The sequence below is a fragment of the Rhamphochromis sp. 'chilingali' genome (assembly GCF_963969265.1).
Source record: "Rhamphochromis sp. 'chilingali' genome assembly, chromosome: 11".
Lineage (NCBI taxonomy): Eukaryota > Metazoa > Chordata > Actinopteri > Cichliformes > Cichlidae > Rhamphochromis > Rhamphochromis sp. 'chilingali'.
In genome coordinates this window covers 18,587,156-18,614,096 of record NC_137938.1, presented here as the reverse complement: position 1 = coordinate 18,614,096, position 26,941 = coordinate 18,587,156, and the positions used below count along the sequence as shown (strand labels likewise).

At 41.3% G+C, this 26,941-nt stretch overlaps 1 protein-coding gene across 1 annotated transcript; it reads right to left on the bottom strand.

Moving 5' to 3' along the window:
* Positions 1–82: 82 nt before the first annotated feature.
* Positions 83–19,838, bottom strand: LOC308405543 (uncharacterized protein; the record flags this gene model as incomplete). The annotated part of the gene is made up of 6 exons (XM_080896214.1): positions 19,108–19,838; positions 18,864–18,980; positions 18,340–18,732; positions 17,675–17,791; positions 16,172–17,166; positions 83–161 (listed from the first exon to the last, which is right to left on the bottom strand). Exons 3-6 carry the CDS (start codon positions 18,715–18,717, stop codon positions 83–85), a joined length of 1,569 nt encoding a protein of 522 aa, XP_080752340.1. The 5' UTR covers positions 18,718–18,732; positions 18,864–18,980; positions 19,108–19,838.
* Positions 19,839–26,941: the final 7,103 nt, after the last annotated feature.

The following is a 26,941-nucleotide window of genomic DNA, read 5'->3' as shown; positions in this document are numbered from 1 at the left end:
ATCCCATTCAGCTGCACTTCTTTCGTCTTTGTGTGATCTGATCAGTGAAATAAAACTGTACATAAGAGCAGTTAAACACGTGTCAGCAGAGCAGACGACTGTATTCAGAGAGGGCAGAGGACTTTTTCACACCATCCCAGATACGAGCTGCATAGTGAAACCTGTGAAAACAAAGAAAGTTAAGACAGGAAACAGAGGGATAAACTTAAACGAAATCCCAACAATGTCTCAAGATTTCACAAAATTATGGTGACATAATAAAAAGAAAAAAAAATCCAAATAGTATGTATTTCTGCAACAACCTTACTTATTAACACTTTTACTTCCCATGCCTATATGGATTGGAAATATATGTTTCTTTTCACTGTAGTATTTAATTTTCAGTTGATATTGTTTTAAGCATGTTGAGAAAAAAAAACCCTGATATCCCACAGCAAGAAATATTTTACACCACTCTGAAAGTTTTGTGCTTGCAGGTACATGCAGCAGGTTTCACCATGCCTCAGAAAACTATTTCACAGCAAACAACCAGCGCTCATTTTCTGTTGTAAAAAAACCCAGCAGGTTGTAGTCACTGAAAGTAAAGGGGAACAGAGAGAGACCCCTCATCTCTAATAGAAATTTGGCATTTCTTCCACAGGGAATAGAAACTGTTTCTATGGGAGTTCAAAAATAATTATATTTATGATGGCTTTGTTGAGCAAAACAGTTTAAAACGTAAAATTGATTCTCAACCTGAGTGCAGGATGTATTTCCTCATTTATACTTGGTTGTCTTGCTTTATTCCCACGGATCGTTTGCGTATAAATAGTACTGATATGATGTTTACCAGTTTTTCTCAGTGAGAATAGTGTGTGACAGCTGACAGCGGGGCATGGCCAGTATTTGGCTGCAGAGTTTTGAAACCATGGTGGAGAAGGTCGGGTGTCCTCTATAGCCGGGGAGCAGAGAGAACAGTGGGTACGTTCCTGACCATAAACAACATACAAATATTCATTTATTTTTCACACAACACATGAGAGGTCACTTGAGTTTACCTTATGAAAATAAATCTTTTTGTAACCTGCTTTGGTCCTCCCCATCATTTTCCTGCACAGGAAGCAAGAACATATTGACCTCGGTTGTCAGATAGTCCTGCCCCAGGCCTGGGAAGACACTGCCGTCGAGCATGGATAATGTTACTGAGAAAAAAAAAAAACACGAGTTATAGGTGTGGCTTGCCTGTTACAGTTTTTTCTGATTGCTTAAGCACATTTTTTTGTAACTTTTGGCTAATTTTGCAAAACTCTTCACACAAATAAGAAAACCTGTCACCCAATAATCAAAACATTGTAGTTCTCTTGTAAAAGCAAACACAGCTGGATTAACTCTTCACACCTTCGTAAAAATGGTCTTTCCGTATCAAACAGTACACACAAGCCATCATCTACTAAGCACACAATGCGCCAACTGCACACTGATGGTATGAATACAAAACACATCTGGCTTTTGCTTTCTCTGTGCACAAGGTAGGCTATGTCAGTTTGAGCTCATACTTCTGTCATAGATCCATAAGCATAGAGGGATCCAAACTTCAAATACTGGTGTTTATTCAAACACATCAAAACAAACACAAGTGTTTATTTCCAAGTATAGGATTATTTGCAATCGCCATAATGACTATATGGGTTACTTGGTCTGCAGTGAACATGCTTCCTCTGCCCCCAGCATCTGGTCATCTAGCAATTCTGTAAAGTAGCAATTTCAGTATTTTTACATCAATGGTATTGGTGTGTTTCTCATTGGCATATGGCAGTGCTACAAATCTTTGTGCGAAGTGACTGTACTAACCGATTCTCATTTCAAGATGTCCTTATGATACTTGCTACAGTGTAGCGGCTCGAGTTAGGCTGGACCCGTTGGCCAGCTACCCTCAGGGTCATTCCACGGTTAATTACATGGTCCACTATTGTAGCTCTGATGTCATCAGCAATTCTATTTCTTACTCTTCCTACCCTTCCTCTCCCCCCCTCCTCGTCTTCCTCTTGCTCCTCCTTGTCCTTGTCGTCCTCTTCATCCTACTTCTTCACCTCCACGTCCTCTTCCTCGGCCTCCTCTACTTCTCACTCTTTCTGCTCCCTCCATTGTACTCCGCACACACAGCTTACCTGTATTATAGTGCTTAGGCTGATTGCAAAGTGGACTAATTATCTAAAACAGTCTTCACATGTGAAAGTGTGCCAGACAGTTGGCAAATTAGTGTTAATGATAGCCATACATGTGTATACTTTTGCTAGGAGTGTGTTGGAAATTTGGTAATTGAGTGTTGTGCAGTGAATTGTGCCTACAGTTTTGCAAAGTGTGTGTTACAAAATTGCAAACTGAGTGCAAAGCAGTTTTTGTGCTTTTAGTTTTGCAAACTCAGTGAGTGGTTTTGCTATAAGTCTGAATAGTTTTAGAGATTGTGCTACAGGAATCACAGTTAGGGTTTAAGCATTCAGAAAAAACTGTAATCCACTTCGGACGTAATGCTTTGTATACAGGACTACTAAAAGAAACACATTCACTAAAAACCTTTGAACAACATCATGGCTCAAGAGTTGGCAGTTCATCTTGTAATCGGCAGAGTACGCTTGGGGAGTGTGATCGTGTGTACAGTGTCTCTTTGTGTCTGTCTCCACGTTGGGTGAGTGTTGAGTAATTGCATATGAGAGCATGAGGGTGGGAATGGATGTTTGTATCTGTGTGTGCCTGTATGTCTGTGTCCATATATCAGGTCGGGTATCAGACGCCACCTCTCTGGGGACATCTCAGGCCCTCCAAGGCATGGAGGCCTATCTCCCCCCACCACTTCCCCTCAGCCCTCAGACATCGGTGCGTTGGTGGGTCTTTGTGTCCGGGGATGGGCGTCCAGGTACACACCGGCTCACTCCTTGGTGGCTGCTTATCAGGGCCTGGAGCCTGGGGCTCGCTTGGGCCACTTTGGGGGTGGGGTGCCCTCGGCCTCTCTGCCTGGGGCTCGGTCACTCTGGCACAGCTGGCTGCCGGCGGAGCTCACGGGCACGTCACTGCAACTCCCCGTGGCTTCTGCTCCGCGGCTGCTGAGTGAGCCCTCATCTGGGACTCTCCTCAGCTCTTTCTGGGACAGTGGCGCGGCTGCCCCTCTGTTGGTCTTCCGTGGTCTCTTGTGTTCTGAGGGCCTCTGGATGTCTGGAGTTTTGATCTCCTCCATACCTGCTTCATGCCCTGGAGGACGGGGCTGTGGCCCCCCCACACCTTCTAGCAGATCATTACATGAAGGAACCTTTTAAAAACAAGCGCGTTCATGCTCACAGTTGTACACACCGGTGCTCACACACACAAAATACACCCTTTGTGGCTCCTACGTTAAAGCACACTGTGCGCTGTCGATCTTACGTGCTGCACAATAATGTTTAACACTTAGTATTTACTGTTATATTCCCATAGATCATCATGATGTTGTTTATCCCTTGTTAAATGCTTGTTTTCTTTTTTCTTTCTCAACAGGTGATCCAGGTGATTGATATATGTATTTTTGTCTGCTTATTTTGTTGGTTTTTGTTTTTTGCCCTTTATCCCCGTCCCTCTTCTCCGCTGTTTTTTTCCCCCTCTTTCTTTCTCCCTTTTCTTTTCCTCATTCAAGTCTGTCCCGTATCTAGCAAGTGAAAATAAAAAATAAAATAAACAACAAAGGGTGAATCAAATAGACCATTACGGCAAGGCTGGGATGGTCCATTTGGTAAAGTAAATCCGTTGGGCATCTTTCTTCGCCTTTAGACAATAATTCTGATGGCAAAAGAGCCAAACGGGACAGGCAAAAGAAATAAATAAATAAATATACTCACAGGAACACTATCAGCCAAGGGGTGGGCAATATACCCCCACCAACCAGAAAATCTTCTACCTGGCCCACTGCGCTGGGAATATGAGTTTATATAATCCTGGATAGAGAAAAATATAGCAACAGTGCAAGTTTGAGATGAGCGAGAGAATGAGATTTACACAAGGAGGATGCCAAAGAGTGACACAAAGAGTGAAATGTTACAATTAACCCCATAGTCTGGGTTAGTTGTAACATATCCTGGGGTAAAATGTAACACGATGAAATAAGGGTACTAACAAAACATTAACATGTAATCTTTGTTTATTCAACACATGGATGCACTTACATCCATTTATGTAGCTGTGTGTGTGTGACAGAATGCAGAAATCTAGCTTTTGAACATATTCCAACCCCCCAAAAAAGACAAATTATGGAATTTTCTGCAACTGAATATTTCATTAATTTTGGTTGGTCTTTCTTGAGTTTGGCCTCATTGGCTCAGTGGGCATTATAACCTACAACTCTTGCACCAATTTTGAACATAACAATGAAGCTGAAAAAATGTAGTTGTTCACCAGCATCGCAATTCCATTACTTTTTATCATGGCTTACCTTGGTGTGGTTTGCAAAGTGCTTCAGGAAGATGAGGAAATCTGTTTCTCACACCCATCCTGATTTATTTCCACTACCAGTACTTCCTACTGGTCCATCTCTGACACAGTGGTCTGCATAATGTATGTGTGGGAACACAAACAGTGGAGGAATTGTGTTGCCAATGGCATTAACCGCATATACAAAAGTGACCAGTGGACCTCTCTCTGCTGATGTCATTGCCCCAACTTGTTTACAGTTTTTTCTGAATGCTTAAACCCTAACTGTGATTCCTGTAGCACAATCTCTAAAACTATTCAGACTTATAGCAAAACCACTCACTGAGTTTGCAAAACTAAAAGCACAAAAACTGCTTTGCACTCAGTTTGCAATTTTGTAACACACACTTTGCAAAACTGTAGGCACAATTCACTGCACAACACTCAATTACCAAATTTCCAACACACTCCTAGCAAAAGTATACACATGTATGGCTATCATTAACACTAATTTGTCAACTGTCTGGCACACTTTCACATGTGAAGACTGTTTTAGATAATTAGTCCACTTTGCAATCAGCCTAAGCACTATAATACAGGTAAGCTGTGTGTGCGGAGTACAATGGAGGGAGCAGAAAGAGTGAGAAGTAGAGGAGGCCGAGGAAGAGGACGTGGAGGTGAAGAAGTAGGATGAAGAGGACGACAAGGACAAGGAGGAGCAAGAGGAAGACGAGGAGGGGGGGAGAGGAAGGGTAGGAAGAGTAAGAAATAGAATTGCTGATGACATCAGAGCTACAATAGTGGACCATGTAATTAACCGTGGAATGACCCTGAGGGTAGCTGGCCAACGGGTCCAGCCTAACTCGAGCCGCTACACTGTAGCAAGTACCATAAGGACATCTTGAAATGAGAATCGGTTAGTACAGTCACTTCGCACAAAGATTTGTAGCACTGCCATATGCCAATGAGAAACACACCAATACCATTGATGTAAAAATACTGAAATTGTTACTTTACAGAATTGCTAGATGACCAGATGCTGGGGGCAGAGGAAGCATGTTCACTGCAGACCAAGTAACCCATATAGTCATTATGGCGATTGCAAATAATCCTATACTTGGAAATAAACACTTGTGTTTGTTTTGATGTGTTTGAATAAACACCAGTACTTGAAGTTTGGATCCCTCTATGCTTATGGATCTATGACAGAAGTATGAGCTCAAACTGACATAGCCTACCCTGTGCACAGAGAAAGCAAAAGCCAGATGTGTTTTGTATTCATACCATCAGTGTGCAGTTGGCGCATTGTGTGCTTAGTAGATGATGGCTTGTGTGTACTGTTTGATACGGAAACACCATTTTTACGAAGGTGTGAAGAGTTAATCTAGCTGTGTTTGCTTTTGCAAGAGAACTACAATGTGCATATGCATTTTTTTTTCTCTGCCCGTTCTGTTGGTTTTTGTCTTTTGCCCTTCTCCCCCGTCCCTCTTCTCAGCTGTTTCTCTTTCCCTCTTTCTTTCTCCCCTTCTTTCCCCCAGTCAAGTCTGTCCCGTATTCAGTAAGTGAAAATAAAATAAACAAAACAAAAAAAAAAAAAATAATAATAATAATAATAAAACCCAAAGGTACAAAAATACTTGTACAACATGTAAAATAGTTAATTTTTTATTTTATGTGCACCAAATACATTTCTTTATGTAAAAAAAAAAAAAAAAAAGAGAACTACAATGTTTTGATTATTGGGTGACAGGTTTTCTTATTTCTGTGAAGAGTTTTGCAAAATTAGCCAAAAGTTACAAAAAATGTGCTTAAGCAATCAGAAAAAACTGTAATCCTATACTTGGAAATAAACACTTGTGTTTGTTTTGATGTGTTTGAATAAACACCAGTATTTGAAGTTTGGATCCCTCTATGCTTATGGATCTATGACAGAAGTATGAGCTCAAACTGACATAGCCTACCTTGTGCACAGAGAAAGCAAAAGCCAGATGTGTTTTGTATTCATATCATCAGTGTGCAGTTGGCGCATTGTGTGCTTAGTAGATGATGGCTTGTGTGTACTGTTTGATACGGAAAGACCATTTTTACGAAGGTGTGAAGAGTTAATCCAGCTGTGTTTGCTTTTACAAGAGAACTACAATGTTTTGATTATTGGGTGACAGGTTTTCTTATTTGTGTGAAGAGTTTTGCAAAATTAGCCAAAAGTTACAAAAAAATGTGCTTAAGCAATCAGAAAAAACTGTAATATAAGTTAAAGTAATAGTGTGGTAAGTTGTAACATCTGCATTATTGTTACAACTAATCCAGACTGTTGCTGTTACAACTGACCCAGACTCCTATAGCCATGAACTAGCTAACATTACAGCCAACGGCTAAAACATTAGCACTAAAGACCTACACAGAATATATCCCCATAGACATACAAATAACATAATTTAAGTTTGATGAGTTTAACTGCAAAGCAGATAATGCTATTTGAAATTGAAATAAAGTAGAAAAACTTACTTTTTGGCATACAAATTACATTTTTTTTTTGTTAAATTGTTTGTGTTTGACAAAATGTACTTCTCAATAAATCAATGTGCAGTTGTCCAGTTTAAGCCCGAAGTGAAAACCCAGACTGATTCTGTTATAGGAGAAACTGTTACAACGGGGCCCGGAGGCCAAACGTGGACCCACACGCAGATTCAATCATGAGTGCCAAGGTTACTGTTCTCACACAAGCTTTACTGCAAAAACGTCAAATGAAACATTGCCATAAGGAGAGGTTGCATGGCGTGAAAGTTTAAACAAGGGCACACTAGAGAAGTTACTGAGTGTGGAGGTCTCAAACAGGTGGCACTGTGAACAGAGGGAGAGAGATATTAGAGGAGGTGCAGCAAGGAGAAGGCTGGGGAGACAGTGGCAGTTCTGAACTGTGGAACTACTGTGAGCACAAGGAGAAGGATGTAAGTTAATCATAGACATAAATTACAAGGGGCAAAGGTGGCCTGTTACCAAGCCTGTAAGCTGACAAACTATTGAGAAATAGATAAGGACACGGGTCCTAAATACTGCCTGTTGTTAGCCCCTGAGCAAACAGGGGCAGGGAAGAGGCTCTGCTCAGAAGTGAGAACATGAAAAAAACAGCCAACTCACCTGGACCATGACGGAAACAAACGTGACTGACCACGTAACAATACACACAATAAATACCTTCTAAAACACACATACAAGCATGTACATTTGTATATAGTACAAATTACACTTTATAGTTGTTTTGTGGCTTTTCTATTTATGCACTATGTGAATACTAGGGGTGCAACGATACACAAAATTCACAGTTCGGTTCGGTTTGATACTTTGGTGTCACGGTTTTATATTTTTTCGATACAAAAAATGTTCATGCCTTTTTAACTTGTCATTTATTAAAATTATAAATATATATTTTAACTCAAAAGTACAGTTTTTAAATTTAATGTTGCTGAAACAACAAAAATAATAATAAAAAAAAGTAAATCTATCTGATTGAGGAATCACTCATCTTTGGAAAAGAGAGTTTATTACAGAGAAATGTCTCTTTCCAAAATAAAAGCTATACTGAAGGAAATTGCCGTCCCGGGTTTCCTCCGTGGCGTGAGCGATAAGCAGAGTTTTGTCCTTTCCTTATAAGACTCCTAATTATTCAAAGTAACACTCAGGTATGCCGTTCAGCTGGGTTAGTTACGATATCGGGAGCAGTTAGGAGAACAAAGTGATACAGAAACTGTTCAGATTGCTTTCCCAGAATCAACTCAAAGGTTTATTTGGTATACAGCAGTTTATATAGAGAAAAAAAGGTTCGTGTGTCAGCTTTCCCAGTTCAAACCGGTACAGACTAAATAAGGAAACGTCTTCCTGCCTTCTGAGCAAAGTATCCCTTGTGTAGTTTATCAGTTCAGCTATAATTTATGATCATCCCAGCAAAATACACTCCTAGACATAAAATACAGAGTTCTTTCATTAGTGAATTCTGAAACAAACCACCTAGCCTTTAACGAGCCTTTTCCAGGAGATAAAGAAAAAGGGAGGATGGGAGTAAGGAAGTGGTCTCATCTCTGTGGTGTTTTCGACCTTGGGGTACCAGCTTGTGAGTCTTACACATTAATTCTTGGGTCACAGAGAAAGAGAAAAACAACTAGTAGATGGGCCTTATTGAGTAACAGTTTTCCTGTATAAAACAATATCCTGTAAATGCTAACCGTGGTATCAAAATATCACAACATATACTATACGCTTCTTCTGGGCTATATTCTCAGCAGCATATTAAACATATCAGGTCCCCATAAGGAGAATCATGTGCTAACGGCTGTCTAAATGACTTGGGTAAAGTTTGTAGCATGCGTGCTTGTTGTTTTTTACGGAGCCCCGCAGGGGACATGGGAGAAAAAAAATTAAGACGGACTTTTGCGAGATCTCGCAAAAGTTTTGCAAGATCTCGCAAAACAAACTCGGGATCTCGCAAAACTTTTGCGAGATCTCGCAAAACAAACTCGGGATCTCGCAAAACTTTTGCGAGATCTCGCAAAAGTCTGTACCATGGACCTCCAAATCAGCACTGAAACCTTAGAAACAACCACAGCGATGGAGGACACACACCCATTTGAGCGATTCATAGATTTTTACTTTGAGCTTGGACTAAACTATAAAGACATTAAAACTGTGCTTTGCAGTAGACACAGTTTTCATATAAGCGAAAGACATCTGAAGAGAGTTCTTAGCGCAAGGGGACACACTCGCCACAAAGCGTACTCTGACCTGGCCGTCTTGGTTGAATTTATAGACAACCAATTGCAGTACTCTGGGCAGCTTCACGGATACCGATGGATGTACGCTAAATGCAGGGAACATGGACTACGCGTGAGGAAAGAGGATGTGCGCTTGGTTTTGAAGGAGCTGGATCCCCGAGGCGTCGCACTGAGGCAAGCAAGACGTTTCAGGCGAAGGAACTATTTTTCAAAAGGGCCGAATTTCATCTGGCACATGGACTCCTACGACAAACTGAAGCCATATGGTATCTGTATCAATGGTAGTATTGACGGTTTCTCGAGAAAAATAATCTGGCTTAATGCGTACACAACAAATAGTAATCCGAAAGTGATCGGGGGGTATTACATAGAAGCGGTGCAGCGTTTAAAGGCTGCCCTAGAGTTGTGAGGGGCGATCTTGGAACTGAAAATGGCCATGTTAGAGGCTTTCAGCGTTTCCTTGTGCCCGTGGCTCCTAACGACACCCTTGAGAGTTACTTGGAGGGAGCAAGTACCGCCAATCAAAGGATTGAATACTGGTGGCGTTTTCTTCGCAGCCAGTGTCTGGAGTTCTGGTTATCCTTATTTGCAGACATCAGAGACAACGGGTACTTTGATGGTGGGTTTCTGGACAAAAACCTCCTTCAGTTTTGTTGCATGGGACTCATCCAGGTGAGTTAATAAAATATGTTTTGTTGCGTGCATGGATGCATGTGTGTGTGAGTGAGAGATAAAGGAAACTGAGGAAGTGATAGAGAGGTAATACACGAAGTATTGTGAGAGATGAGACCTGTGCCAGGTTTAGGGAATGGAGAGACTTGCAGGAAGAAAGAGACAAGACAGGAAGAAGCGGTTGAGAGGAGCAGGGAGTAAATGAAATGAAAAATTGTGTAAATACTATAATTTAGGTTTAAGCAATCGGCCGCCTTAAGGAAGAGCTCAACAACCAAGACTACAGTAACATCTATGTTGTCAAAGGAGCTTGCAAAGAAAAGCGTCTGGACTTCTTTAAGTTGCTTGAAGACGTTTCACCTCTCATCCGAGAAGGTTCTTCAGTTCCTTTACATTTGTGTGTTCCTTCTTTTTTCCTTCAGGCTTAGAGGGAGGACAAGAAGACGGCTCCTTGGAGGACAGGACCAACTTCACACCCGATCAGATCTGCACACTGTTAGACCTCTGCCTCACCACTACATATTTCAAGTACAACGAAGGCTTTTACAGACAAAAACATGGCTGTGCCATGGGCTCCCCCGTGTCACCTATTGTAGCCAACCTTTACATGGAGGAAGTGGAAAGGAAGGCTCTTGGCTCTTTCAAAGGAAGAGTACCCAGCCACTGGTACAGATATGTGGACGACACCTGGGTCAAAATCAAGACACAAGAAGTGGAATCCTTCACTGCGCACATTAACGCTGTGGATAAAAACATCAAGTCCACCAGGGAAGACACAAAGGACGACTGTTTGCCTTTCCTGGACTGCGCTGTGCACATTGAAGAGAACGGCAAACTCAACATCGAAGTTTACCAGAAGCCCACACACACGGACCAGTACCTCCTCTTTGACTCCCATCACCCTTTGGAACACAAACTTGGAGTAATTAGGACCCTACACCACCGGGCAGAACATGTTCCCTCTAAGCCTGAAGGAAAAAAGAAGGAACACACACATGTAAAGAAGCACTCAAAACGTGCGGCTATCCTAAATGGGCGTTCATAAAGTCAGCAAAGATGCACAGAAAAGAAGACCAGACACCAGCGAGGGAGGATAAGAAGGACAGACGCAACAACATTGTCATCCCCTATGTAGCCGGTGTATCAGAGAAACTCAGGAGAGTTTTCTCCAAGCATGACATCCCAGTGTACTTCAGACCCAGCAACACACTCAGACAGAAACTGGTTCACCCGAAAGACAAAACGCCAAAACACAAACTTAACAATGTGGTGTATGCTGTACAGTGCAGCGAGGAATGCTCAGACCTCTACATTGGAGAGACCAAACAGCCACTTCACAAGCGCATGGCACAACACAGAAAAGCCACCTCCACAGGACAAGACTCAGCAGTCCATCTGCATCTTAAGGATAAAGGACACTCTTTCAAGGATGCCAATGTTCACATTTTGGACAGAGAGGACAGATGGTTTGAAAGAGGAGTGAAAGAAGCCATCTATGTCCACTGTGAGCGACCATCTTTGAACAGAGGCGGGGGTTTACGACACCAACTCTCTGCCATCTATAATCCAGTTTTGAGATCCCTTCCCAGACGCCTTAACGCCCACTCACATCCTGGGCCATCTGACCTCAGGAATTCGCATGATAAGGTGGGGCCAGGTTTCACAATGAAGACACCCGAAACTGGCTGATTGGGACCCAGGCCCAGTTTCACACCTTGGCTCAGGCGATTAGAGGATCATCAGGGGGTCCTTTTGTCCCTCTGTGGGGGGTTACTCCCACTAGGTTTATATCTGGGACTCTCCACCATTTGACCTTAGAACTGAAGAAGCTTCTCGGATGAGAGGTGAAACGTCTTCAAGCAACTTATAGAAGTCCAGACGCTTTTCTTTGCAAGCTCCTTTGACTACGATGACCTGGATGACTGAGAACCTTCACAGACCTAACATCTATGTTGTTTATGTTGACATGGCATATGAAAATTTCTTATCTATAATATTAACTATTTACAATTTGGAATTATTTTGATTGGGATATCAAAATAACTTACAAATACAAAATACAATGATCAGTGACATAAAACAAATTGATTATTATGAGGTGAGTAGATGAGCCAAGCAGGTAGTAATAAGACTAATAGTACTAATCTAAGATATCACAGCATAACAGTAACCGTAGTTAGTGTGTGAAACACTTGTACAGATGGCATTAGGTAAAGTACATGATTACAAAAATGCACACGATTGTTTAAAAATAATAAATTGCATAAATATAAGAAACCTTCCTCTCAGTGAGTGAGTTGTCTCATCGTGATTCGCGTATATGTATATATGTACATGCGATCGCATTTCTTAAATTTCTGTATTCTTTTTAACAGATGAGCTGGATGACACTGCACAGGTTTGGAATACACACTCCATCAGGCCATCAACAAACATCAATATCCCCAGTGGTCGACCTAATGTAATGTATACATTACCTGAGCTCTACGGGACAAGAGACTTCCTTTGCCCCACTGAAGAAGAACATGTTGAAATGTGTAAAACTGAGTGTTTTTTCAACTGACCAAACCATGTGACCCCGATGTATATGAACTGTGCAATATCATCATGACTGAGTCCCATCTGACTCCACCAACAGACCCATATCAGGCTGTGAACTTGTACATGCATTTAAGAGAGAACATCATGGCATTAGTGTAAATTGCATACACTGCAGCAGAGAACATTTCTCAAAATTGACCTGTGCTATATGTGAGAAAGCTAACTTCTGGATGTTAAACAGACTGTAAACTGTAAGCTTTCTAGTACACAGTCATTTATGAGAATATCTTATATAGAAATATTTATTGTTGTGTTCCAGGAGGGTCAGTGAACTAAAGTATAAAGGGAAGTCTCTGCCTGTTAATGATATTCTGAGTGTTCTTTAGCACAAAAACATTGTAATGTTCTGTCAAATGTTATCAAGTTCCATGTCTATGTGTATTACTTCGAATTACTTTAACTGTGTATTTGGCTTGATACATGGATCAAAACATAAGACACAAGTCTTAATTTAATGTGTTAGGAGTTTTAATGTACAGTGTTTACTCAGATAATGGTGGTTTATGTTGAGTATTTTGTAATAATTGAGTTGAGTTTTTATTTACACCATCTCTATTTGTTAATGATGGGAATGTTTAGTTGTTGATGTTGGCTAGAATACTGTTTAAAATTGAAGAGATATGATATTATGCCTTGTTGCTTTATATATATCATAACGCCAACTGTCACATTGGCAGGCTACATGAAATGGTACTAAGGGGCATCATAATCTGAGAGGGGACACCTTGGCATTTTTCTGAACTCAAGTTTCTCTGACTAAAAATATAATTATTTTATGTCATTTTTGCTTCTTTTTTTTTAACTATTTATTCTGATTCCAGAAGAGCTTTAGTTTTTTTAATGTTGGTTAAACAAAACTGAAAAAATAAAGAACTAAATTGAGACCTTTTGAACTCTTAGAATTTCTAATAGATATAAACATTCTTTTTTGGTCACTGAATTTATCTGAAGCTTATTTTATCAGCTGAATAACAAATTCTTTGCACCCACCTGTTCTGTTACATTCGAATGCTATTTTTGCAAAACTCACCACTTCTGAAAGGATGATATGTGTTGTTGAACTACCGGACAAATAAACTGAAATCTAATCAATTTCTAATTTTTTTTTGGACTATGTAGTACAGACAACTAAAAAATTGCAAATGACAAAAGCATATCGACAACATCTGTGTATTGACTGCCTGTGTTCCCAGGCACTTTAATTTCAGAGAAGGGTAGTCAGAAGTGCATAATCTGTCAAAAATGTAGCAATATTTTATAATTAACAATATATACTATTTAATCTAATTAGAAATCCTGGCCTACAATCTTGTTTATCCAAGAAACTGTTAAATCTGATTATCATTGCTTGTTAATTTGTAATTATATAAGACGGTATAAAGAATTGTGAATCATCTGTATGTCACATTATGGCAAAGTCCTTTCAAAAAAAATAACTTGTGATGGCAATATGATTTTTAACAAAACAACTAGTAAACATTTTGGAAGCTAATCAAGGGAAAATAGGACTTATTGTTACAAGATGTTTATAGGCCACATCAGCTTTAAGAATTTGTAAACAGGATCTTATCATTAACTTTCAATAACTTCTTTCGCAACCATAGTGACATTCTTTACTAATATTAATGGACTTTTCACCCTAAAATCAAATTTACACATTTTTCTGTTCGCTAGCTGTAGTATTCCTTAATCCACATTGTTTTAGTGTGAGTTGCCCAATTTTAGAGATATTGACTGTACAAGCCTACCCTTCTCTTGTTTCACATGGTACTTAATGCTTAGTAGCAATGTCTTTATGTAGACCTTATGTAGCTTCATGTTGTTTTTCAACAAGGAAGAGATCTCTACAGCTAATATCTCCCAAAACTAGGCAACTCACAACAAAACATTCTAGATGGATAAACAGCAAGCCAATGTGTGTCACTGCAGGGTATGCAGGTGTGTTGACAGAACGTACCCAAAAGCAGACAAGGAGAGAGAGAGGATAATGAACTTAAAACAAAAGAGAGCCTTTATTCTGGCTGATGGCAGGAGTAAAAGAAAACAATGACAATGTGTACAGCAAATTTTGATGTGATATGTCTCTCTAACGCTAAACACAAACCTTGTTTTCAACAGAAGTTAAAGATGCGGTCATTTTCAAAGAATTTTAAACAATAAAGAGTCCTTGTGAAATCTGACCTAACATACAACTAAACCATCAGAAAATTAAATTTGTGACTGCTTGTTATACGGCTGAATATATCAAATGCTTCAATGACAAAATGAAACAAGACAGAATTTATGAACTCAAGGATTGTTATGATATTTTGATACCACGGTAAGCATTTACAGGATATTGTTTTATACAGGAAAACTGTTACTCAATATGGCCCATCTACTAGTTGTTTTTCTCTTTCTCTGTGACCCAAGAATTAATGTGTAGGACTCACAAGCTGGTACCCCAAGGTCGAAAACACCACAGAGATGAGACCACTTCCTTACTCCCATCCTCCCTTCCTTATCTCTTAGAAAAAGGCTCGTTAAAGGCTAGGTGGTTTGTTTCAGAATTCACTAATGAAAGAACTCTGTATTTTATGTCTAGGAGTGTATTTTGCTGGGATGATCATAAATTATAGCTGAACTGATAAACTACACAAGGGATACTTTGCTCAGAAGGCAGGAAGACGTTTCCTTATTTAGTCTGTACCGGTTTGAACTGGGAAAGCCGACACACGAACCTTTTTTTCTCTATATAAACTGCTGTGTATCAAATAAACCTTTGAGTTGATTTGGGAAGGCAACCTGAAGCAGTCTGTGTTTCCTTGTTCTCCCAAGCTGCTCCCGGCGCTGTAACTAACCCAGCTGAACGGCATACCTGAGTGTTACTTTAAATAATTAGGAATCTTAGAAGGAAAGGACAAAACTCTGCTTATCGCTCACGCCACGGAGGAAACCCGGGACGGCAATTTCCTTCAAGGATAATCATACAAATAACAGTTACAGCTGTAACCATTAGTACACTCATCAAGTTCAAATGATGTCCATTTCAAAGTAATTGCTGGAAAGGACATTGTCGAACTCTGCTGCTGCTGCAGGATTGCTCTCCCCCCGCTTCAGGACACCTACACCAGGAGATGCCGGACTAGAGCAGCGCAGATACTGAAGGACCCGTCCCATCCTGGCAACAAACTGTTCCAACTTCTGCAATCTGGTAGAAGGTTCCGCATCTTCTGGGCAAGGACAGAGAGACTCAAGAGGAGCTTCTATCCCCAAGCCATCCGTGCCCTAAACACACACACCCGCCCGCTCACATCATCTATAATTGACTGAGACAGGACTCTTCCAGACACTAAACCAAGGCACAATGTACATTTCAATTCCTTTAATTTTAAATATGTTTATATTGTCTATCCTGTAAAATAGTCAGATGTCTATTCATATTAATGTACAGAATTCACCTGCTTGCTGCTACTACTGCACATTCACCCAATGTATATACTACATATATATATATATATATATATATATATATATATATATATATATATATATATATATATATAAAATGTTCTTCCTCTACACCCCCCCCCCCCCAATTTTTTTGCACATGTCGAGGAGCGTGTCAGGCTACATTTCACTGTGTGTTATACTTGTATAACTATGCATGTGACAAATAAAGAACCTTGAACCTTGAACTCTGTGCGAAATTCAGGATAAGAACTGTAAGTGCATGGCACTTCAAGGGTAGCTCCACAGGTGTGAGCAACAGGCCTTCTGTTGAGCCCAGTTTCAGCATTAAAATGGTAAAGCACACCAAAATTTTGTCAACACATATCACAGAAGATCCTGTGCAGAAGTGCAGGATTTTTTCAGCTTTGGTTTCATCAGCGTTTTTAACATAACGCTGAAGATGGTTAAATGTTATTTGTTCTCCGTGAGGCAGCATCAATTTTGTTGTTTGAAATAGCTGCACTAGTCTTTTGCCTGTGGCCTTCTTTGTCTCATACAGAGACAACACACTTTCCTTGTCTGCCAGTTTTAGCTGCAGATGTGCCATGGGTGTGGAGAAGCAATCCATTATATACTTTGGCTCTTGGAGAATGGCCTTATGAGCCATTGTTTCAATGGCAGGCTGCATGTTGTTCTTAGGTGGTAGGAAGTGGGAACCCATCCTTGTAAAGAGGTCAAGCAGGTCCTCTTCATCATTTTCATCCATTGTGCCTTGGAGCGCCTTCTCAACAGCTGATCTCTCAACAGGAGGGAGATAGTTGAGAAACAATGCAATCAGAATGTCTACATCAACTGAGTCCATTCCGTGGATGCAAGCTAAAATGAAAGCCCTTGACAGCCTCACTGGAAAGACACCATGGTCTAGTAAGCCTTTCACCCATATCTGCCCAACAGCTTGCCATTCAGCCTCACTAAAGTCTGGCCTCAGCCTTGGAACTCGTTCATTTTCACCTTCACACTGTTCCAAAAATTGCTCCCAAAATGCAGTGTAAACCTCCCTTGACACCCCAGCATCATCAACAGCATTTTCATTTACAAAGTTCATCTTTAAAGTCTCATTCAGAATGCGACTGTCCATAAATACAGCCAAAAGATCATCAACAACTTTTATCCTGCGAATTGATACATGTAGGGGGCTCTGTGGGTCTCCTGAATTTGATGGGGAAAGTTGGTTGCTTGAATCTAAAGGCAAACCTTGTGCGATGAAATTCAGTCCATGGTCCTGAGTAAAAGACAAAACATGCACATTCCATAAGAAATGCAAATGAATTGTACAGATTACACAATATCAATGTTCTGAAAAAGTTTGAAATTTATTTGTCTAATTTTAGTGGGCTGTACATTCCCAAACCATGGTTGCACTGACAATTTATATATAACATTAACATTGTGGCCTGATGGATGTCCTTGTATGCCTCACAGAAAATTATACAAGTGTTCTTTACATGTATGAGAAGACTCACTTCTGTGCAAAATAGGTAGAGAACACAATAGTGACACCAAAACAATGTCTCACTGCTGTGTTATGTAAATAATTTGATTTCAAGACTAAATTTCCTGTTTAATCTTATCTTAATGTAAAACACTGGAATTGTCTCTCAACTGACAATATCCTTTTAATTCAAATGGACCCACAAACTGCCATATCCTCAGAAAATAGCATGAAATTTTGGCATCTCTACAGTATGTAAAGGTAGGTGTTTATGGTTGCCTGAATTGATCCATCTTACCTGTGCAATCTGGGGTGCTTCCTCCTGTATTGACTGCATATGGGGTGTGGGCAAGCCATTAGCTGAAGACAATGGTAGCAGGAAACCATCCATAGGTAATCCATTTGTGTCAGCATTCTGAGAAGGATGTATTGCATTAATTGACAACAGACACCTTAACCCTTCAAGATTAGAAGACTCTTCTTCAATCTTCTACCTTGGCTTATTCTAAATCATGAATGTTCTTAAAAAGTCTGCAAAATATGTCAATAGGTCTTAAGAAATAGAACAAAAATACACCTCTTTATTTTCAGCCTACATGTCTCACTTACAAGAGTAAAAAGACATATTACAGTGGAATTCCACAGGTTTTTATCAGATCTTGATGTACTTCTTACTACTTAAAATGTTGTATTATTGCTGCAAAAAAAAAATCAAGTTTTAAACAAACAAGAGATGAATTCTGATTAATAGAAATCGAGCAATTGTTTCACAGTACTGTAAGTTATTTCTTTTAAAAGAATATTACAGAAAATAACACACATACTTAAATTTTGTCCAAGCAGGAATGCATGATCAGCTTTTTTTAAAATCAGAACTATGCAAGTTACTGAATTTGATTATTAATAAATTTCCATATTTTGTCACACTTAAACCATATCAACCACAACTGTCCATGGTCTTACCCGTCTGAGATCCTCACTGTTGACATAATTCAGGGTTATCACGACTGTGTCATCACCATCTGCTCTGACAAGATCCTCTTCAGGATTCCATACAACCGTATCCGCTTCGTCTATGTGTGGAAAACAAAATTCCAAATCTTCTGGAAGTTTGTCCCGGGACTCTAGTTTGAAGGATTTGTTAGGAACTATACTGGTCAGATCAATAATTTCAGAGCAGTGGTCAGGGAAATCATGATCACTTGAGTCAGTCTGCTGCCGCTGTCCCACGACAGTGTTTTTAATGTCTGTTGGGGTTGAATGCATATGATGGGATTTTCCTGGACTTTGTGTTGTCACTGCCTCACAGAGTGATTTCAGTTTTTTTGGATTGTGTTCCATCTGGAAATTGTGAATCTGTGAACCAGAAAACAAACACAAGACACAAACGAAAATAATTCAATTATTTTTTCAGCAGCCAGTCATTTTGTACATGTCAATGAATACAAAGCTGTAAGTCTTTCACAGATGTATTAAATGTACCTTACCACACAAGTCAACAACAAATTCCTGGAATAATTTCATCCTACAGAAGTGCAAATATTCGTAGATGTACATAAAGCACTTGAATAAGACAACTCTTTATTGCAGTTGCACAGTCATACCTAGTACAATAGTACAACAAAATTAGAAAATGTCGCATGTTACCACCGAGCACTACTAAACACGACAAAATACAGTAACTTTAAAGTGATCATTATTTGTAATAATAACTTTCTTATTTTAACAAACCTGTTTGCCAGTGTCACTGTCAGATGAATCCCCATGTTCAAGTAGATCTGGGACAAAATCATCTGTCTCACTGTCAAATCCAAGTAATGTCACCGGTGAATCTTCTTCAGTTATGCTGACAGAAAAATCCTCTTCAGATGAGGACTGAACTGTTAACAGTGTTTCATCTTTCTTGCATGTCTTGTTCCTCCACCATTTCTGGTTCTCACTTGACGGTATTCATTACTGCTTAAATGAAGCCATCCGATTTCAATTTTTCTGCAGGTCTTCTCTCCTGCAGTATTTTATTTCTCTGTCTTGCCATCCCTTCACTTTGCTTGTGGAACACACCTGATGAACCACACAGCATTCCTTTGGTTTTTGATCTTACTTTCCGTGTCGCAATTTTATCTCTTAGGTTCTGCAGAAGAGTCTCTTTATCTGTGCTGTACTTAGTTTGTTGACAGAAGGACTGGACAGCTACTCTGTCACCATATGTCCTTATGTATTTTGCCATTTGTCCATCAGTCATGACGAACAGCACTGCCTTATCCACCTGCAGACATAAAACATTAGAGAAATGCTATTAATATACTTTTACTCTAGGAAGCCACACTGGCACACATGGAATACTAACTGTATTAGAATAGAGTTCTTAATCACTGTTCATGATCATTATCAAAAGTTACTCTGTCAACTTCTGTCTTATTACTTTACTGTTGCTGTGTTAGTATTAGTATAGTAATAGTAGTAGATATTTATATAGTACGTTACTAAAAAATATTTTGCTAGTAAGGTATAAGTAAGGTAAGTTCCACCAAGTATTTGGTGCCATGGTGTCCATGTTACCATGGTAATGGCACAGCCAGATAACAACATCCAAATTCATGGGCTGCAACCTCTTTTTTTTTTAACTTTATTTATCACATTGTCCAAATCCATGGGCTGCATCCTCCTGAGGACGCTTTTGTAGACCGATTATGTCACAGCGATGCGATCCAAATTCATAGACTCCTTTTTTTTTAAATTTGCACAGAAATGTACAACAATTATGGCAATCTCTACAAAGATTCTATTTTAAATTCGTAAACTCCTCCGAATGCAGCGGACAAATGCGTCCTCCTTTTCACCGATTTTTTTTTTTTTTTAAATTATTGAACTTTATTAAGAAACAGTATACAGAACATGTATACAACCAGAACAAAATTAACATATGCCAGGGGGTGTAATACAAAGAATTACAAACATTCACTTTTCACCGAATTTGAAGGATGGGTCGGGTGTGTGCTTCGTGGCCCACCATATCCCAGAATTCAAAGTGCGGCCCAGCCAAACTCCAGTTTCCGGTAATGGCAGCCAGTAATAAGTTTTAAAATGACCGTTATTAATCTTTCTGGGTCACAAAATAAACTTTTAACATATTTCAGGGGAGAACGTGGGTGTATAAACTTGAAATATCTGCTCGGTTTATCAAGATATCGCATATTTACAAAAGTGCTTCGACGTTTTCCTTGATGTCTGTTACCCACCAGCTCGATAGGTAGCCAAGAGCTCAAGGGTCACTAAAGCCGCCGAGAATGGCACAACTCCCGGCATATTATTTTCAGATCACCACGGACTTTTGCTACTCAGGCTAAACGTAATATATAAAACACTTAGACAACCTAAAAATGTTAATGTTTGGCTTTTTTCAGTGTTTCATTTGTTCGTGAGTAAAACGGTTTGGCTGAGATTAAAGTTATTAGATTAAATTCGATAAAATAAAACTTTATTAATCCCCCAGGTGGGTTCCACCTTGGTTTTACACCGCTTAATCAACGTCAAACAGAAAACTGATTAAACAGAAGTGTGAGATGGTCGAGAATTTACTCCAGTGTCGTCTTATATTTTAGATAGAAAGGAGCAGACGGACGAGCTTATTACACTCCACCGAGACAGCGGTGACGCTAATCAGAAGGCTAGACCGTCCAATTTCCCCAGCCATTTACTTCCGGCCTACCCGACCTTCTGAGGACCCAGCCCACGTAGACCACGAAGCCCGAGTCCTCGGGAGGATGCAGCCCATGAATTTGGACACGATTTGAAATTTCAAAACATATGTGCACTTAACGAGTTATGTTTAATGAACCTGAACATATTTACAAGAATTAACATTAAAGGCCTGCATATATGACCTCGGTTTTTCAACAAGTTACTCGCCTTTTGAACCGCGGTGTTTAATGCTTTGTTGTTTATACGTACTTTGTCTTGTTGCATGTGCATGATGTCGTCGTGTGGGACCTCTCTTAACCGCAAGAAATGTTCTAAATCCTCCTCCATGTCCGCACCGTATGGAGCCCCGTACCGTAGCACCGCACCCTTCAACTGAAACGCTATCAAAAAGGAGCAGGATCTTTTGCGTGATCCCGAGTTTGTTTTGCGAGATCTCGCAAAAGTTTTGCGAGATCCCGAGTTTGTTTTGTACGGAGCCCCGCAGGGGACATGGGAGAAAAAAAAATTAGGGAGAAAAAAAAAATTAGGGAGAAAAAAAAAATTAAGACGGACTTTTGCGAGATCTCGCAAAAGTATTGCGAGAGCTCGCAAAAGTATCGCAAAAGTTTTAGCCGCATTCTTCGGAGGCCGCCAGCTCGAAGCCGACCGGGAGGTCGAGGCACGATGTGCCGGGAAAGCGGTGTTCCTCCCGGCTGTAGTAGGTCTCGACCGCCCGTTAGCTTCAAGCTAGTGGCCGCCAGCTCGAAGCCGACCGGGAGGTCGAGGCACGATGTGCCGGGAAAGCGGTGTTCCTCCGGGCTGTAGTAGGTCTCGACCTCCCGTTAGCTTCGAGCTAGTGGGTGTCAGATCTCCAAAAACGTTGGAGCACTTTTGCAAGTATGTGATGTCTTGTAAACCGAGCAGGTATCTGACGTTTACACAACTACATTCACGCCTCAAAATATCTTAAAAGTGTATTTTGTGACCCAGAAAGAGTAATATTACAACTAAGTAGCTGCCGCCATTGTTGGAGTTTTGCGAGATCTCGCAAAACAAACTCGGGATCTCGCAATACTTTTGCGAGCTCTCGCAATACTTTTGCGAGATCTCGCAAAAGTCCGTCTTAATTTTTTTTTTTCTCCCTAATTTTTTTTTCTCCCTAATTTTTTTTCTCCCATGTCCCCTGCGGGGCGCCGTAGCTTTGCGAGATCTCGCAAAAGTCCGTCTTAATTTTTTTTTCTCCCATGTCCCCTGCGGGGCTCCGTAGTTTTTGTCTGCTTCCATTTGCCTTTGCACTAGGATGATGTCGGTGTAAATGTGCAGTCATATTCATTGGATTCCCACTAGTGCTGTCAGCGTTAATCTCCTTAAAATGACATTAACGCCATAATGCGGCAAATCTGTTAACGAGTTACTGCGGATCGGTAGATTAGTTCAGCCATATTTTCTTTATGTCTTATTAATTTGATAACCCATAATATTGACTATCGCGTACACACAGTGTTGGGGAGTAACGGAATACATGTACCGCCGTTACGTATTTAAAATACAAAATATGAGTAACTGTATTCCGTTACAGTTACCGTTTAAAAAGGTGGTATTCAGAATACAGTTACTTTGTTGAAATAAATGGATTACACTGCGGTACTTTCCTGTTTCATATTGTCGCGGGTCAGGACTGTTTGGGTTTTGTTTGACAGCTGCGTTCTGTTGTTCCAGGCGGCAGCGTTACGGTTGCCATGGTTACAGGGCGACGCTCTCTCTCTCTCTCTGCGACTGTGTGTTTCCTGGGTGAGAGAGCGCCTTTTCGTTGTTGTTGTTGTTGTTGTGCTAAGCTAATAGGCAGAATGCTACAAGCATAGCTCTAAAGAATGTAGCATCATGGGCAGTGTAGTCCGTGCTGCAGGGAGAATGGACTGCCATACACGTTATGGGTCTGTGAGCGAGGAGGGAGAAAAAGGGGAGTGGAAAGGTACGAGTTGTCATCGAGGAAAAACGGGAGCTGGAAGCATGTAAATATAATAACAACCACTTCAGCCAAGAAGAGTGCCTGACGAGCCCAGTTGTAAGTAAACTATTAAGACTCGACTGTACACCGTGTTCGTGTTTTCCTCCGAAAACAATTGGAGCAGTCTTTCAACGCCTCTCTCTGTCTCTCGCAAGAAAAGTTGACCCACACAACAAAGTAAAGCTATTTTTCGGCTACGAGCCGACAGAGACCCCGCCGTATTAGTCAGAGGTCCCTTTACTACAGTTCGGAGACGCGGACCTTCAGTAATAGTAATAAATCACACAGCATTAGTACATTCACGTTGTTGTAAAAAGCATGATAATATATTAAGTAATCCAAAGTATTCAGAATACGTTACTGTCATTGAGTAACGTAACGGAATACGTTACAGAATACATTTTGGGGCATGTATTCTGTATTCTGTAATGGAATACATTTTAAAAGTAACCTTCCCAACACTGCGTACACATACATTTTAAGAATGTATTCATATGTGTGTTTATGCCAGAACATCAAACAAATCTTATATGAGTTTGTATTAGATTATTATATAATTATTATATAATCTAATATAATAAATTAGATTATAATATAATATATTATAATATAAATACTCTAAATAGATTATATTAGAGTAAATACAATCTGCAAAAAAAAAAATGCAAATCACCCAAACCTAGCTGGACCAATAATGCCCATGATCAGTGTATTTACACTTTTGACTCTACATCATCATCTGGTTGTGTGTTAGTCACACAAACTTGAAAGGCAGTTAGTAGGTGACAGTTCAAGAATAATGAGTACACTTTGCACTGTAAGCACTCCTTCACTAACTCTGTGCTATTCTGTTTACACATAATTCAGGAACAGGCATCAGGAACAGGCTACGGGCTCGCGCACACCGCGCACCCATGCCCAGTATCCTGCTAGCCAATGTTCAATCCATCGAGAACAAGCTTGATGACCTCAGAGCCAGAATCAAGTTCCAGAGAGACATTCGGGACTGCAACCTCCTCTGCTTCACCGAGACTTGGCTGAACCCAGCGATACCAGACCACGCCGTGCAGCCGACGGGGTTCTTTTCGGTTTACCGCATGGACAGGACAATGGAGTCGGGGAAGAAAAGAGGTGGTGGAGTGTGTTTGATGGTGAACAACAGATGGTGCGACAGCACAAACATCTCCCCACTCACACGCTCTTGCTCGCCCAATCTGGAGCTTTTGATCGTTAAGTGTCGCCCTTTCTATCTCCCTCGGGAATTCACTGCGGTCATTGCCTGCACTGTTTACATTCCGCCTCACGCAGACTCGGACACTGCCTTATGTGAGCTACATGAGGCTCTCACACATCAACAAACACTTCACCGAGATGCCGCACTCATTGTTATGGGAGATTTTAACAGAGTGAATCTCAAACGGACATTTCACAACCTTTACCAGCACATCAACTGCCCCACCCGGGGCACGAGGACATTAGACCACTGCTACACCCCGTTCAAGAACTGTTACAAGGCTCAACCCCTGCCGGCATTTGGAAAATCGGACCATTCCGCCATCTTCCTCATACCTGCTTACAAACAAAGGCTAAAGCAGCAACCACCAATCAGGAGGGAGGTCGCTCGCTGGACGGACCAATCGGTGGCCGCGCTGCAGGACGCACTGGATGACGCAGACTGGGACATGTTTCGGCGCAGCTCTGATGACATCAACATGTTTACGGAAGCGGTTGTGGGATTTATCGGGAAACTAGCGGACGACACAGCAGAAAGAACTATCATCCGAACGTTTCCCAACCAGAAGCCGTGGGTGGATAAAAACATCCGCGACGCTCTGAGATCACGCACCGCTGCCTACAATGAAGGGCTTGTCTCCGGTAATATGGACCTATACAAGGCTGCGTCCTACAACGTGCGCAGCGCGGTCCGAAAGGCAAAGCGGAGCTACGGGGAAAAACTAGAGTCACAGCTATGACAGTGCGACTCTAGGAGCCTGTGGAAAGGACTGCGGACTATAACGGACTATAAACGACCAGCTTCTTCAATGATGAATGCCGATGCTTCACTGGCTGATGAGCTGAACACGTTTTATGCTCGCTTCGACGCCGCAGCAATTAAAACAACAAACGGCTGCGCGCGCTCGGAGTGCACCAGTGAAGAAAATGCATTCGTCATCACAGAGCATGCCGTGAGGAACACCTTCAGGAGGGTGAACACCAGGAAGGCAGCAGGACCAGATGCAATCCCTGGCCGGGTCCTTAGAGCCTGCGCTGATCAACTAGCACCGGTGTTCACGGAGATCTTCAACCTCTCCCTGGCCCAAGCTGTGGTTCCCACGTGCTTCAAACGGTCCATTATTGTCCCTGTTCCAAAGAAACAACAGCCCGCTTGCCACAATGACTACCGTCCAGTAGCACTGACTTCAATTGTGATGAAGTGTTTTGAAAGACTGATGAGAGATCACATCACTTCTTCACTTCCTCCCACCATCGACTCACTTCAGTTTGCTTACCGGACTAATCGTTCCACAGACGATGCCATATCTCACCTGCTCCACACATCCCTGAGTCACCTGGACACTGGCAGAGGGAATTATGTTAGGATGCTGTTCGTGGACTACAGTTCAGCATTCAACACAATAATTCCCTCTAAGCTTTTCACCAAGTTGACGGATCTAGGACTCAGCTCATCACTGTGTCAGTGGATCCTCAACTTCCTCACAGACAGACCCCAATCAGTGAGGGTGGGAAAACAAGTCTCCCCCTCCATCTCACTCAGCACTGGAGTGCCTCAGGGCTGTGTTTTAAGCCCCCTGCTGTACTCACTGTACACTTATGACTGTGTAGCCACATCCGACACCACCTCCATTGTCAAGTTTGCTGACGACACTGCTGTTGTGGGCCTGATCTCCGACAACATCGAGACGGCCTACCTGGAGGAGATTAGGAACCTGGAGACCTGGTGCCAGGAGAATAACCTCCTCCTAAACATCAGCAAGACTAAGGAGCTGATCGTGGACTTCACTACAAAGCAGGCGAGGAATTACAAACCCCTCATCATCAGTGGCACGCCAGTGGAGAGAGTGGACAGTTTCCGATACCTGGGTGTCCACATCACTCAGGACCTGTCATGGTCCTGTCACATCAACACCCTGGTTAAGAAAGCCCGTCAGCGTCTCTTCTTCCTCAGAAGACTTAGAGACTTTCATCTGCCACTGAAGGTGCTCAAGAACTTCTACTCCTGCACCATCGAGAGCGTCCTGACGTCAAACATCTGCACCTGGTTTGGGAACAGCACCAAGCAGGATAGACGAGATCTGCAAAGGGTGGTGCGCTCGGCAGAACGCATCATTCAATCAGAGCTCCCTGACCTGCTGTCCATCTACACCAAGCGGTGCAAGTCCAAAGCTAGGAAGATTATGATGGACCTCTCCCATCCCAACAATGGACTCTTCTCACTGTTGAGGTCTGGGAAGCGCTTCCGCTCCCTTAAGGCCAAAACAGAGAGAATGAAGAGGAGCTTCTTCCCCCAGGCTATTCGGGGCCTGAACCAGGTGTAGGACTGGACTCTCCCAAACACGTCACTATAAGACTGGACTCTCACACACGTCACCACACGCACCACCACACATTTCCTATAATCCTATAATTCCTATAATTTATAATCCTTATCTTTATAATCTCTTCTGCTATTTGCACATTCTTTACTGTAAATTCCTAAGTTAATTTGCAAATTTTTGTAGTAAATTGTAAATATTGTAGAACTTTTCTTCTGTCATTTAATGGTCGGGCATTGTACAGCTACAAGCATTTCACCCCCATGTCATACTGTGTATGGTTGTGTGTGTGTGACAAATAAAATTTGAATTTGAAATTTGA